The sequence below is a fragment of the Aspergillus ochraceoroseus genome (assembly GCF_002846915.1).
Source record: "Aspergillus ochraceoroseus IBT 24754 chromosome Unknown P175scaffold_7, whole genome shotgun sequence".
NCBI classification, from domain to species: domain Eukaryota; kingdom Fungi; phylum Ascomycota; class Eurotiomycetes; order Eurotiales; family Aspergillaceae; genus Aspergillus; species Aspergillus ochraceoroseus.
The window spans coordinates 519,046-534,337 of NW_024468482.1; the positions used below are offsets into that span (position 1 = coordinate 519,046).

At 46.2% G+C, this 15,292-nt stretch overlaps 2 protein-coding genes across 2 annotated transcripts; one reads left to right on the plus strand and one right to left on the minus strand.

Moving 5' to 3' along the window:
- The first annotated feature begins 8,738 nt into the window (after positions 1-8,738).
- P175DRAFT_0320515 (uncharacterized protein) lies at positions 8,739-9,428 on the plus strand. Its single transcript, XM_040892842.1, has one exon. The coding sequence runs from the start codon at positions 8,917-8,919 to the stop codon at positions 9,274-9,276; it is 360 nt and encodes a 119-aa protein (XP_040750010.1). The 5' UTR covers positions 8,739-8,916; the 3' UTR covers positions 9,277-9,428.
- Positions 9,429-13,088: 3,660 nt separating this feature from the next.
- P175DRAFT_0442278 (uncharacterized protein) lies at positions 13,089-14,903 on the minus strand (the record flags this gene model as incomplete). The annotated part of the gene is made up of 2 exons (XM_040894116.1): positions 13,089-13,334; positions 13,407-14,903. The coding sequence occupies 2 exons, from the start codon at positions 14,901-14,903 to the stop codon at positions 13,089-13,091; spliced, it is 1,743 nt and encodes a 580-aa protein (XP_040750011.1).
- Between the last annotated feature and the right edge of the window lie 389 nt (positions 14,904-15,292).

Consider the following 15,292-nt stretch of genomic DNA (forward strand, 5'->3'; position numbering starts at 1 on the left):
GTGTTTATGAGGACATGTTGATGTCCCATGCAAACACGACAATGGATGACAGGAGAGAGAGCGAGAGGGAGGTGTGCGCGTTGGTGGGCAGGAGGACGGGTATAGCTCAAATTCCAAAACAGGTAATCAGCTGGTTGGGATGAGCGCGGGGCAAAAGTGGATGCGCAGTTATTGATATGGGCGTAATCCTCTGCAAATGTCGTCTCCTATTTTCCGACCGGAAAAAGCAAAAGAAGCCAGAAGGGGTCCTGATTTTTCTGACGTTTTCTCTTGAAGACTATTCTGATACACGTTGGACGGTCACACAGAGGAGGGGCGCGGGGATCGAATACTGCAGCGAGTGAGCGATTGAAAGGGGAATAACAGTGGTATGTAAGCTGCGTAAGACAGAGAGACAATGGTCAAAGCGATCAGCCACAGCCAGGAGGAAGAGGGCAGGAGAAAACAAAATACAGGTGGGCCAAGAACGACGAGGAGGAAAAGATCACGATGGTAGTAAAGTAGCAGAAGTAGCGGGAGAAAATATTGTCGAGCGGAAAACTAGCGCCAAATTCCCACCCAGGAAGGTGGTAAGTAATAATATTCGTGCGGAATAACGAACAGCACGAAACAGCTTAAGAGCGCCGGGATGTTGGGGGATTTTTGGAGGTATACACACATAAACGGAGGGGGGAGAGACGGAGGAGGGGGGAAGAGGACTGGAAGGGAATACCAACCTTTACGATCAGCGTAGACGCTAACTGTAATCAATCGATCAATCAATGAAGGGAGTGGAGTCACGGTGGGAAGAAACACCGACCGTCAGTAGGTAATTGGGGGGGGGGTGAGGATGAGGATAAAGATAAATAAAAGGAAGAGAAGAATCAGAATTAGAAGAAGAAGAATAGGGTGTCGAAAGAAGGGGATGCAGGAGCAGTTCTTCCAGTATGGTAATTTGGTAAACCTCAATACTCCATACAGAGACAGGGAGGTAAGAACAAGAAGAGAAAAGAGGATGACAGCTGTTTGGTCAGTACTTTTAGTGTCAAAAAAAAATATAGTGAGAGGGGTTCAAGGTAATAATGTGAAAAGGGACAAGTGGAGAGAGAGGCCCAAGGGAAAAAAAAGAAAAGAAAAGAAAACCCCTGGGAAGTACTGAGCCCAACCACTAAGATTCCAAAGTAAAGAACAGGAGAAGAAATGCCAAATAAATGGAAGAAGATATGATCGCTTCACAACAACACCTCCACCAGTTAGATAGTGGTAGGAGCAGCAACAGTCGGAGGAGTGGAAGTGGGAAACTTGGAGCTAGAAGCTCTGGGATAGCTGGGCCCGAACACAGGCATGAAGAAAGATGGTGTAGAAAAATACCTGATAGGATGTATACCACCACGTACTAAGTAGGTATACAGTGCGAAGATTGTGTTGTTCTTGTGGTGGTGGTTGTTGGCTCTATTTTGTTCTCCAATCCAGATCAGATGGGAGATACGGAGATCCGGAGATACGGAGTGAAGCCAAATTGTCGGGTCCTTTGGTGCTAAAGGTAGATACTAGATAGAATAGACCCTCACAATAGTTAGAAGGGAAGAGGAGAGGGGGGGGGGGGGGAAGGTAGATGGAGGAATAGTAATAGGAAGAAGAATAACAATAAGAATGAATAATGGTGGGAACTTAGAAAGGATTAAAAAAAAGCCTCCGGGATTCAATTCAATTCTGGTGGCTAGTAATTTGGCAGCAGAAAGAGAGAGGAAGGAGAGAGACCGAGACTGAGACTGAGACAGAGAGAGAGAGAAAGAGAGAGAGAAAATACTTACTAGGTATACCTCAGAGAGGAGGCTATGAAGGCTATTGGCAGGTGATCCAACATTACCTCCAGTCTCTACAAACAGAAATCTGATACTCGGAACTCGACTAAATCGAGAGCTAGTCCTGATAATTCTGCCCCTCTTTTCTCAACTGCCCACAGAAGGATTTCGCCCTTGAAAGTAACAGGAATGATGGATGATACTTTTGGAACCAGTCGTAAGGTTGGTTGCGCAGCCGTGGTAGTTAGAAGGATAGACATAAATAACATAAAATAACAATGACCACCACAGCTCCGACTATCATCATTCCCCAGAGAGAACTTCTCTAGATATTCGATTTGCTTCTCCTTTTTTTTTTCCATTTATTTCCTTATTTATTAGTTTTATTAATTTTTAAATAATACTATTATTTTGCAAGTGAACCAGGATGCTGGTTTTGTGAGAATCGACCCAAGCCACCAGAATTGACAGATCGGTTTTCTCGGTTGCTCGGCCTTCCTTTGGTTTTTGATGGAATTATTTCGATTTCATTTGTTGTATCTTACGGATTTCTTATTGATACGAACACTGGATTCTTCTATTATTTTGCCCCTTCTGAGTAGTAGTATCTACCTTAGGTAGGTAGGTAGGTAGCTTTGTAACATAAAACCCGAATCCATTGATTGAACTAAAATTCTTTCTAAGAAATGAAATGATGAAATAGTTAATGAAACCATGGGAAAAAGTCAAAATATTAAATCAATAATAATAATATAATTATAATAATAATAATAATAATAATAATAATATACAGAAATAAATCAATCAATCAATCAAAAAGTCATCCCCCAAGTGGAGCCGCAACTTTGGTGCTGTGGGACAAGGAGCATCGCAGAAAAATTAAAGCAATAATAGAGAATTGGATTTCAAAAATATGACGAACCGTGTCTTGGATAACACAGAGTCAGAAACTAACTATCAAGAAGTCCTACCTAACCTTCTAGAGGTGTCTGTGATCATCATCCTTTTCCCACCCGCCTCCCCCTTCTTCCCCTCTCTCATACCACCAGATTCCTGACAACACGGTGATTGAACCATCCTCCATCCAGCAAAGACAGATGCTTGACTGCTGACTGGTTTTCTCCATTGCTGCACGGGGCGTGATCAAGGAGTGGTCGGTGCCCAAAAATCCCGAGGGGTAAATGAGTCGTGGAGACCTAGATAAAGGAGTATTGGAATACGAGACATAGGCTGAACTAGGGACATCTACTATATACTCAGGCGCAAAGTCACTCTCTACTACTGCTGCTAGATATCTACAACATATGCCTTTCTTTTTTTTTTTAAAAAAAAAAAAAACAAGGGCTGAAACCAAAATGGGGAAGAAACTTCACTTGATATTATCCTCTCAGAACCCAGTAAGTAGTACAGAGTACGTATCTTAGGTATGGAGGCGTGGAAAGTGGAACAGAGGTTTCCCAACGCTTGTCATCAACCCCGGCCGGTTCAGATTTCTCTCCTGATTCATTCCGATTCTGGAGAATCTTGGGTATCCATCATCTCAGTGTCTAACGGCCCATAGTTGATGATCAAACTCATTATTGGGGGGAAAAAAAAAAGGGGGAGGGGAACGAAATCTCCCTATCATCTTCGACGCCATTACCAGGTGCATCGAATATTCCATACTTCGATCTCGGAAGTCTATCGTTGGAGAATTATTTGACTTATATGATAGAGATTGAATATATACACATACCCACACATATATATATCCAGACATGATATACATTATACATCAATGTGCATATTCTCGATTCTAATAATAAGAATAAGAATCGCATCACAGGGAGGAATCAAGAGAAAGTGTCCAAAAGGGAAGGCTCTTACTCCGTACACAGAGCGTCAAGCAAGTCAGACAGGTAAGTATGTATGCATGGATGACGCGACTCAAGAGGGGCAGCGCCATGCAGAACCACCAGACGGTGAGGATCTTCTCCAGCCTCTTGACCGTGTCACAGTCACTAATCAAGGGTCACTACATAACTACTACATCTGCAGAGCACACCAGGTATTAGGTCTGGTGGAGGGAGGACTCAGACCAAGTAGAACAGAATGAGTTGCGCTCATCATCACCAGATAAAGGTTCTTGATTTATTAACTAGTCTTCTCTGGTAAGGGGTTGTTTTAAAAGTCTCCGCCATGGTCTACTCTGGTATAGTATCGTACAGACGGCAAAAGTGATCTCAAAGGGAAATTCAATCCCGAATAGAGTTTACAAATCAAAAAACCCACATTCGGCAGGCTATAAGGGCCATCACATATTACATGGATAGAGCCTGTACATATCACTCGAGCATTTCTAGACCGCACACTGCGCCTAAAAGCAAAATCATGCCAGCTGTTCTGTTCCCTGGTTCGAAGGTCATCTGGATCGATGGGTTTGGATGGTTCAGACTCCTCCCATGGTAGGTCAAAGGCTGGTAGGTTACGGGAAGAATCTCGGGTAGGTACCTAACGAGGATCCATTTCTTATTTGGATTACACTCGGAGAACAACATTGTTTTGTGCGAGTACTCTATCCAACCCTTTGGCCTGGAGATGGGACTCCGTGATGCACTCCGTGACGCGCTCCAGGGTTTCCCCATATGGAGAAAGTGACAAATCCGCGACCTTCCAGCAATTTGCCACCTTGGGCCACTTTCTTTGTATCCCTCACTTGGAGAGAGAGAGAGAGAGGCATGAATGTCGGTCACCTCAAGTCTGTCCAGTATGAGGGAGTGATACAGTACCTACCCTCCGGGAGCAGGCAGGCTTCTCTCGACCAGGCAAAATTCGCGATGGCCTCCACCCCCACTTGGATTTTTGGACTGTTTTAATCGGCATTTCCCGTTCTATTCCAAGGAGTAGACTCCTCCATTGCAATAGGTGCTTGGGTCAGTCTCACTACTAGTAGCACGTCGATACTAGTAGTCCTGGGATAATTTCGGGACGGAAAGGAAAAGAAAAGGGAAGGAATGGCGGCTAATGGCGGGTTGTCACGAATGGATCATCGACCCAACAACAGCTGCTAAATCCTCCTTATTATCTATCCAACTCCCATGATTGCTCCGTGTTCTTCCAGTTGGTTGGTAGTCACATGGAGATCTATTTCTCAGGTTTCGTTTCACATTTGCCTACCAAATCATGGATAAAACTTCCAGCACCAAAGAGCAAGTCGAACCTTGAGAGTTTTGCCGGCTCTTAGGTCCCTAGGTACGGAGTCGGTATCACGATAACCCCCATCGTCGTACAGGTCGTTCAATCACCATTGGAAGTCTGTCTGACTTTCCGAACTCCAATACCGCCCAATGAATGCTTCTGCAGACTCTCCCCAAGAACCGCTAGGTTTCCCCCCTGCCTTCCACTCCCTAGTTGATCTACAAATTTAGCTTTCCATGATCTTGTCTCCTGGAACCAGCCTACGGATGTTGGCATATTCGCGCTGGGGCATTGACCTATGGAGCCTTCTCTTCGATCTTGCGTCAGCACAAAACCCTCACCGGCTCGTGATTGACCGACCACTTGTATGCTTCGGAATCCCGTGTTGTCCCTTGTTTTGGTCTCTCTTGCCTTTCACTCATAATTTAGCCATCGTTCCCCTAGATCCAAGATCCTGCAAGCTGTTAGTCTATCGCAAAGTTTCATGAAGGTTCCGTTCGCCTGGTTTTCCTTCCTTCCCCTCCTTCTCCTGCCAGTACTCCACCCTCACTCCCCCAGTCCATATTGTTTATTCTGTGGTATGCTGCAAGCAAGGGATAGCCCTGTACAGTATTTCGTGCAGATGGTTTGAAATGCCGTCCTGTGTGCGGCATAAAGAATCCCGTTAAAGTGGTGTGTCATCCGGACCCTAATTGGAGAGGTTTATTTTATTTTATTTTATTTTTTTTTTTAATTTTTGTTTTTTTAACACTTCAAGTTTAAGATTGAATTGAAAGGTTGTTTGTCGTAGTAAAGCTAGTGCTACCTAGTTGTAGTTTGATTCACCTGAAGGACAAGTAAAAAGAAAAAAAAGAAAGCCACCGTTCAAGCTCCCATGCTACTCGGTATGTTTCTTGAAGTCTTCAGTGAGTAATCAAAATAAGAACACCCTTTTTTTTTTTTTTTTTTTTTTAGATTACCTTGATACTGTACGAGTAAAATAATAATAATAATAATAATAATAAGCTCTAGAGTCTAGCCTCTAGGCCTACCCAGCATTCTAAAGATAACCCAAGGCCGAACAGCTTACTTTGCGGAAGGGAAGCTACCTGGTAGTAATGCCGAACTACTACCGTCTTCCATGGAGTTAAACCGTCCGGACAACTACTGACCAGTAGAAGTTAGGTAGCAAGTAAATATGCACCTAGGTAATATGTAACATGTACTCCGTAGCTGCTCCGTATAGAATAATAAATCACATAGCTAGCTAGCCTTTGCACCCACCAAGGTATTGCTGTACCTAGGTAACTACTTGGATACTATGTCCGTGAACAACTCAAATTTCCATCATTACCATTCTCCTTCTCGCATAGCGCGTTGGCGCATTGTGAAACAGAACAGGTACGGAGTACTCCGTACGTTAGTTAGGTTAGGTACTTAGTAGCTACCGTGTAAGTCAAGTACCGAAAAAACCCCGTCGATGGCGCCGTCCAATGGTTTTTCTATGCGATGAATCATGCTGCGACTAAGAAGAACAACTGAGTCGGGATATCACTAGTGAATGGCAAATAGATTTTCAGCTCGTCACAAGGCAAGGGAGATCCATTCCGGAACCAGAACGCCTATCCAGAAGTCAGTGTGTCCTACTCCATACTTTCGCAGTTCAGCTCGGGTGCATGAGTGTCGATCGACTCTGGGTCCGAGGTCTGAGGAAGTTTTGGAGAACCAAGTCGTTACTTACTTATATGGAGTACATGGATTTTCTTCTCTTTTTTTTTTTGTTTTTTTTACAAGAGAATCAATCATGTATTATACTCTCTGTATTATATAATATTCTAATACTAGTATTATAGTTAGCTATTCTTATTTCATGATGAACAAATTTATCCACCTCCTCTCCCTCCCGAATATCTCGAAATTGGTCCATGTTCCACTTTCCTCTTTCTATCGATACTACTAACTAGTAACTAATTAACTAACTACCACTAGTTGCCATTTACTAAACCAGACTGGCACCAGAAATTCGTCGGGGTTTCCCTCTACTACCGAGTACAAAGTATCTGTAGGTTTGGTCTCTGGCAATGAGTTCGCCTTGACTTTGCGCACGACCATCATGAAGTGGGGACGTATGTTGTTCATTCAGTGCTGTCCGTCAGAAGTCGAGAGTCTTGCAGGTACGGAGGAACTGTTTAGTATTGCCTGACCAGGTAGTCTATCCTAGTAGGTCAGTTGTTCGGTGACTTACTTCTTTGCCAGTCAGAAAATAACCCAACAAGTGGCCAGCTATGTATCTACCTGGTACCTAGGTAACTAGCAAGCTAACAAAGTGTATACCCACGTCCATCCAAACCCAAATGATGACAAGAACAGGACTCTAAATTTCCAAAGTGCCTAGGGAAGTCTTCCAAGTTCTACCCAATATCTGACAGCGGGATAGCCCGTCTAGTGACCCCGATGGAATGGTTCAGGGCGGATCATAATTTAATTGGCGAGGGCGTACGCCGTCCGGACCACGGAGCATAATGGAAACAAAACCAAAACCAAAAAGAAAGAAAAAGAAAAGTGAGGCTAGGCAAGAGCTGGGCTCCTGGAGAGATCCTGAAGGCAAATTTGGGAATAACTTCCTTAGGGGTAAGGTACCTATTGGTGGCTGGCTAGGTGGAAGGATCTAAACGGAGAAATAGCGTCAGCCCGATTTTTGTTTTCCCACTCCCTTTCTTCAGAGTCCGAAGTCTCGATCTTATTGGTTGCTGAATTATTTTGTGGCTTTGCTTTATTCTCTTCTTTTTCCGGATCGAGGAGACGGAGTTTCATTATGATGCGTGCGCGATTGCGGACCTGGCACGAGCCACTTGCGATATACCTACCTTGGTATAACTGCTGGTGTACCTCCAGGCCACTGACGACCTACTGGAGGTAATAGTCCTATACCAGAACCAGAGTTCCCGATCATTAAATTGAAACCCAAACACAATTTGACAACATGATCCCAAATTAATTTACCTTGGCCGTCAGCAGGACGAGAGTCACGGCGACTCCGACGAAAAAAACTGAAATATGGGAGTGAGTTCTCTCCGCCTCACTTGTCTCCTCCCCGCAAATATGAGCTCCAATTGCATACTCCATAATTTAGGAGAAATTTAGGATAACTAAGTTATAATTAATTAATATGGCGCCATGGGACCTTGGCGGTGAGAACTTGATTTCGGAGACAGATTCCATGGAGAATTATAGACAGCGTGATAACCAACGTGGGTAATGGAGAACGTCCCCTTCCGTTCGACTGAGCTATGTCTTCAAGTGTACTCTGTGTTGTTATTCCAGTCCATCAAATGATGAGCGTCGGGCATCGAATACTTAAATCGTTGGTTTCTCGAGATATAGCGAGAAAGGCTTTCGATTGTCGGAATGTGTCCGTCCAGTTGCTCCAGCGATACTCCCCCCCCCCCAAACAGCACTCAAACAGCATTCATGGATCCGATCAGCAGTCTTGCGGCTGCACGGAGACCCATTCCTGCAGACTGGATCTGTACGACATACCCATTATTCAGTTGAATCGGACTCACATCTGAAGGCCAAAGCCATGGAGACACAGCGACGAGAGGCTGAAACTCTATCGGCAAGTGGGTGAACATCTTGGACAGTCACTATCCCGATCCATCTTGATATCCATTCATATACTTTCCCAAGGTCCTGGATCATGGTTTCGATCTGCCTTTCCAATTGGTGGGGACTCCTGAAGACTTTCTTGTCTCTGCAGGCGTTTACGGATGTGAGTTTGGCTTTCCAGCTGCATCTGATCTAACTAACTCGCTGGGATAGATAGATATAAATGCCTTGGAAATAAACCTCCAACCCTGTCCAGGTTACCAGGGGTTACGACCAGAATATGGGGTTAAACTGCAGTGGTTCACAGTCAGATTGGAAATGCGATCTATATCTTGTTTAGAATACACATTATCTCCTCCCTGGCAGGATGGATTTGAAGACAAGCAATGCTAGCCAATTGCTTGGGTTCGACGCACAGACATATGGCCAAGCGGCGAGTCTATATCCAATAGCAGTGTGCATGATCCCTGTGCATATGTGTGCTTTTTATGCAGGCTTGTTTCGTGTTCCACAGAAGCTCTCTGATGCACTCCGGACGGGGCCTCTCGAACCAGTTCACTTGGAGTTGCAGCAGATACGGTGGCCCCTTTTCAAATCCCAAGTGCTCTGCAGTTCTATTCTCATGCCAGACTATCACTGTCAGATCGTCAGTCTATCGCTGAAACGACCGAATTTCCTCCGGCCCCAACGGTGCAAAAATAGCTTCGACTGCATCGAAAAAAAATGAAGAAAGTCGAAGGTGATTTGCACTCACGGTTGGACGCTAGCGATGCTCCCTATTCACACATCTCCGAGGTATACATTTTCCCTAGGACGCCACTAGACCTATCACATTTCCGTTGGCCTGGAATATCTGCAACCATCTCATAGGCCAGAAAAAAAAGATAAAAAAAAAAAAAAAAAAAAAACACGCCGAACAACCCCGGCGTTAAAAACCGCCAAATTACATTATTTTAGAGTACTACTCCGTACTCCCTCCGTACACCAATTCCAAGTGCCGTCCTGTCATATGGACTGTTATTATTGTCGGTATCCGAAGGACAGTGCCGTCCCCACACCCGCTTTCTGCACGACACCGGACAACATCCATTGAAGGATTGTGGCAGCTCTGGGTATTTTTTTACCCCTGTGGCTTACTCCATATAATGCACATAGTACGGCAATCAGGCCTGCCAAAACTGCTGCATTTCAAATCCCGAGGCAACACTTTGTTATGGTCGAAATATTCCAATTCCAGAACTACTCTGATCGCATCCTTGGCCGGTTGTCGCCGCAGCTACAATGCATGCAATACTTTCAATTAAAGCAGGAAAAGTAACTGTCATATATTTGCCCCGGAACTATCACGGTTCCTGCATCGTGGCTGGTCATCCTATAGAGTATTATTGCCCAAATTTCGATTGGATGCAAAGCTAACCTGGATCCTACTTTTAGAAACATACCAGCATCCTTTTGCTAATAGTCCAGATTGGCCTTTTTGATCATCTGTACTCCGTACCGTGGAGGTCAAATCCAGCCCTCGTCCTCATTCGGATACTAGGCTGCACTACCTCTTATACTGTTTGTAGAGTACAATTCTCTGCGCACTGCCTAGAAAAGAAGAAGGGTAAGGGGTCGAGACACACTGTTACGAACCGTGGACCCGGAAAACAGGGGTCGTGCCACAGAGTTTTCTTCGCCGTTGACCCTGTTGCTTGGGAAAGGCGTGGTGGGGTACAGCGTGAATCTGGAAATCTGAATGCAAGGGCCGTGGCACTGAACCCGCCGCTGAGCTTTGTTACGACGGAGTTACGGAGTACGTACGTACTCCGTATACTCCAGTGCTCCAGCTCAGCAGGAAATCTGCGCCACTCATCCTCCATGACATTTGCGGGAATCCCCCTGAAGGTCGTCGATGATGCACTTGTGTGTGCTCGGTATACTTCCTTGTTGTTACCTGATAGCAATCGAACTCCTGCCCTGTCTGGAGAAGGATCCACCGAAAGAGACTTGCAGGATATATTAATATAGGTAAAAGACGGCGTCTACTGATAACTAACCCAGCGCCTTATTTTGTTGGCTTCGTACTCGGTACTCTATATAGCACAGCCCCCCCCCCCCTTCTGCAGGCCAATAAGAACCCTATTATTGTCATCCTGGTGGTTAGGTTACGTTACCCTTGTAGCAATCCAGCACCGCCCTTCCACGAGACAAACAGCGTCAGCCCTCATGGCCAGACCTGATTAGCATTCTCGTTCTGGAGTATGGGGTAGATACTTGGGCTGCTGCTCCGTCCATGTGCATGTACATACCTAGTTAGTAGATGCTGTCTCAGACCGTTCGCCGCCCGATCTTCGGGTATTCCCGCCAAATGATGATCCCAATATATATATTATTTATTATATATGCCCAGGTTCAGATTAGATTTAGGTTATGGTCCTAGCAAGCAACGGGCTGAAACTGCAGCCCGAAATCCCAGAGTATCTTCGGTAGTCCTCCGTATTGATCTTGATCGTGATAATTACCTACTATTACACTATACTAGTAGTAGTTAACTAAGTCAGTTAACGAGTGGGTATGGATATCCGATTCAAAAAAAAAAAAAAAAATCTAAAAAGGATACCACTGCGAGATAACGAGAATTCATGGAAGGGGAAGGGGGGGGGGGGGATAATTCCAACCTAACCAACCTATATCCTATTGAATAGTTAGCTACTCTGTATATGCTTGCGTTATCCAATGAGCTGTGCGAAGACATCTTCTTCAACAAGACAAGCGGCAGATGGTCAGCCTTTAGAAGTGCCTAGATCCCCCTCTTCCCCCGTCAGCAACGCAACGCACGGTAGAAGGCGGATTATACCGATGATCTTGATTTAATTGACCTTTCCAGACCCGGGGTTGATATTGGCGGTGGTGGTCTGGAAGCCCTCAACCTTGTTCGTGGATGGAGCGTTATAACCTTGGGTAGATACATAGGTACAAGCCTTCTTTCTGCCCGGGCTTTGTTTATTGAGCAGTCAGTATCGACAAAAGTACGCCGGCCCCTTCTCCCGCTTCCCCCTGATCAACGGCCATGTGTCTCTCTATGATCAGCAATAAATCACGACCCTTCTAGATGGAAAAAGGCCGGGAGAGGAGGAGCCCGCTGGGCCTGTCTGGCTTGGTTTCTTTTCCTGGTGTATCGATATACTCCGTACATGAATAGATATCTAGTCTATCGATCCGATTATACCATTGAGGAGAGAGAGAGAGAGAGAGAGAGAGAGAGAGAGAGAACCTTCCGTCCGAGAGGTACTCCGTAACTAAGTATAGTGCAGGATAGGTAGACACCTACAGAGGGCATCACACGATACCATACGATACGATATGATATGATATGATATATACAAGAAGCAGAGAAACAAAGCCAGAACCAAGTGAAAAATAAAAATAAAATACAGAATACGTCCAGAGATAATCCAAGAATAACCAATTGCCGCTCCAGTCCCAAGAACTAACTAGGTTACTCGGTACCGTGCAGCCAACATGCTATCCAGAAATCAGAGGAATCGCAAATCAGACACAGACACAGACATACGAAAGAAAGGAAGAAAGAAAGAAAGAAAGAAAGGATTCGACTCGTCTCATTTCATCCTGGATAAATGTGAACTGCGTCCACTTACCTTACTCTCTGTGCGGCGCCGCTGGTCCCCGCCTCAGCTTCCATCATATATATATATATCTATATAATCTCTATACGTTGCGTACATAGTTACTCTAGAGACACTAGACTAGGTCTTCTGATCATTGTATACACACATATACAGATAGATAATACCCAGAGAATCACAACCCCATTCATTCAATGAAAATCAAATAACTAGTTAATCAATAATGATCCGCCGAGGAAACCAATCTATCTATCGACCTTGGTTCTCCAGATCTACCAATCAGGCTTATTCGATCCAACGCAGGCCCGCGGCCTGAACGTTCTGCGATGGTATCCATATTTCTGGCGCAGGCAGGAACTGGGTCCATCTTCTTTCTGTTTTGGTTGGTTGGTATGTGCTGCGGTCTACAGAAATAGCAGGATAGGGAGAGAGAGCCCGGTAGTGGACTGGTATCGGGGGATGTGATGTGATGTGATGTGATGTGATGTACGACCACTAGAGCAGTAATCCCATCGGTACCATCTCGCTCAGGAGATACTCGGTGAAATCGACCCGATCTCGATCTGGGAGGGAGGTACACTGTACAGATCAGATCGCTCTTGGTGTATGGAGTAGAGAGGGAGTTCGACCATCAACTAGGCATTTTTCTGGCTATGTATGTGTGTGATGTGTTTAAATGCTTTGGCTCGAAAGGTATAGCATCCATATGTATATGTATCTTTGGACTTCGGGCATACGTAGATATCAGGAGTGAATAACGTTTTAAGCCGTGGTAACTATAGAGTACAGAGCAGGTGCAAATAATAGAATATGGTGAAATCTGTAGTCTATCAACTATACAAAGACGCCTCGCATCGCCTTCCACCAAGGAGCACCCTCCGCATGGTAGAATCATCTACAGTATTAGTAATTACATGCTCCGTAAAAGACAATGGAACAACGTCCAGATCCCCCTAAACACCTCGAGCCGATCTTGGGTGTCGAACAAATCAAACCACCTCGTTCGTCGGAGTTGGAGTACATGCCATGGCTGCTCCGATGTGTTCGAGTCGGCAGAGAAGTTGCTCTTCCCTGTGGCAAGAATATCAATATATCTGCGATGAACTCGCAGGTGGAGGATGGCAAGATGGTGATTTATGGAGGATAGCATATAGATCTAAGAGTTTGTCAGAGAAAGAGAGAGAGAGAGAGAGAGAGAGAGAGAGAGATCCCCGAACTGCCAACGTACATCATCAAAAGGACTGTCCTTGGGCTTCCCAATTTGAATATATCTCATTCGCCTATCCCATAACGGAGGACCCGGCTGGACGATCTTCCACTTCTCGCTGTTACTCATTTTCCGCGCGATACCTGGTCGACGAGACCCCAACAGCGAATGCTCATACTTGGACCGCTTGCGGTTGTTCCCTGATGCCTGCCTTTCCTGCTCACTGAGTACTTTGGCACTGTCGCCGATAGCATCATTCGGCGCGCCTCCCCACCGCGGCGTAGTTGTGTACCACTTGCCTTCGCCGGGCCTGACCTCCATCCTCCCCTCTCGGGCTCGTTCCTGAGCAGCTAACAACATCGACCCGACCTCGCGCATGAGGTCGCAGGTATCGCCGAACCCGGAGCCAGGGGCCTCCTCTGGGCCGCGGAACGACGCTTCATTCCGACACTGAGCAACAAAGACAGGGCCCTCCAGCATGCCGTTCCTCGCTAATTGCCGGTCCTTGGGGGCCCTCGTCGCCTCAAACGTTTTCCTTACGGGGAAAAGTAACGTACCCACAGCTAATCGGGGCGGCATGATGGGGAGCGAAACCTGGCATCCGAAGGGCCAGGCGGCCATCTCAGTTAGTGCACGGACGGTTTCCTCGCGGACATCCTCTGGCATGTCAGTTCCTGCAGCAATGCGACGGCCGCGGTACCGCTTTACCAGTTCCTGCTGTTTCACTGGTTGCTGTTCTTCGTCCTTCGGGTCCTCGCTCTCTCCAGACGCTGGAGCGCGTGGCGCACAGTCATTGTCCAGATCCCTTTGGGCATCGGACTGGGACTGGTTAGAAGCAGCCACAGCATCATCTGTCTGCATTTGATCATCATTGCCTGGCCTCCCTTCTCCCGTTAGCTTCGACTCGGATTGCGGCCCTGGCTCCGGCGTCTTAGGACGCTCAAAGTATTCATCCAAACTGTCATCCCAGTACTGAGACATCCGCTCCAGTGCCGTCCAGAACTTCCTCGCTTGGGTGACCCGGACACGATCCCGGCCCGGACGAGGCGGCAGCCTTGCAACCTCGCGAAACGCATCATCATTCTCGATCAAAAGCTCTCGCTCTAAGGCCTCGAATTTCTCCTTTGGCGGATACGCATTCCCATTCTCCATGAATATCAGCGATCCGTCCTCCGAAACTGCCTGCCCCAAGGAACGCAAGGGGTCAGACGAGTCCAATTCCCATGGTAAAGGTGGGGCGGATTTGGCTCTATCGTGACAGTAGACGATCTCTGTCGCGGGGATATCGGACTCCACTTTCAGATTGAGGTCTTTGAATCTGTGTCGGGAGATATCCTGCGGGCGTTTGATGGAGGCAAGTACGGCTTGCATGCCCCGCAAGGAGGATTCAGAGGCTGTCTCGGGGACATCGGGGGGATTGGGGATGGGGAAATCCAGAGGCGTTGGGGTTGGTGGCGGGAAGCGCTCTTCCTCTGGATCTGATCCCATTGCAGGGAGACCTGCAGTGATTGTTAGCATGGAGGTGTGCTGATGGCATCATGATTGTCCACAGTGTTCAGGATATGTTCTAAAGAGATGAAACAATGCCATTGTGGAAGCTCGTTTGTCTTCTGTTCTGTGTCTAGAGGAACGATGGTGCTTTAGATAACTAGTCTCTCTTCTTCATCTTGGCCTCTAGTGTCCAATTTGATCTCCGAACGCGGAATCTGCAAGACACGCATGAAGCATCACGAGAGCCTAGATCGCTTAGAAGGTGGGGTCGAAGCGAGTTCCATAGGAGTGGATAAATATCCAGGGTGGTAATTGAATCCCAGGTATCATTGATGTGAGGGGGAAAGAGAAAAGGGAGGAGGGAAACAAATCAACGGTAGAGAAAATGTAGGGCTCCTTTCTTGATTTTGATAAAG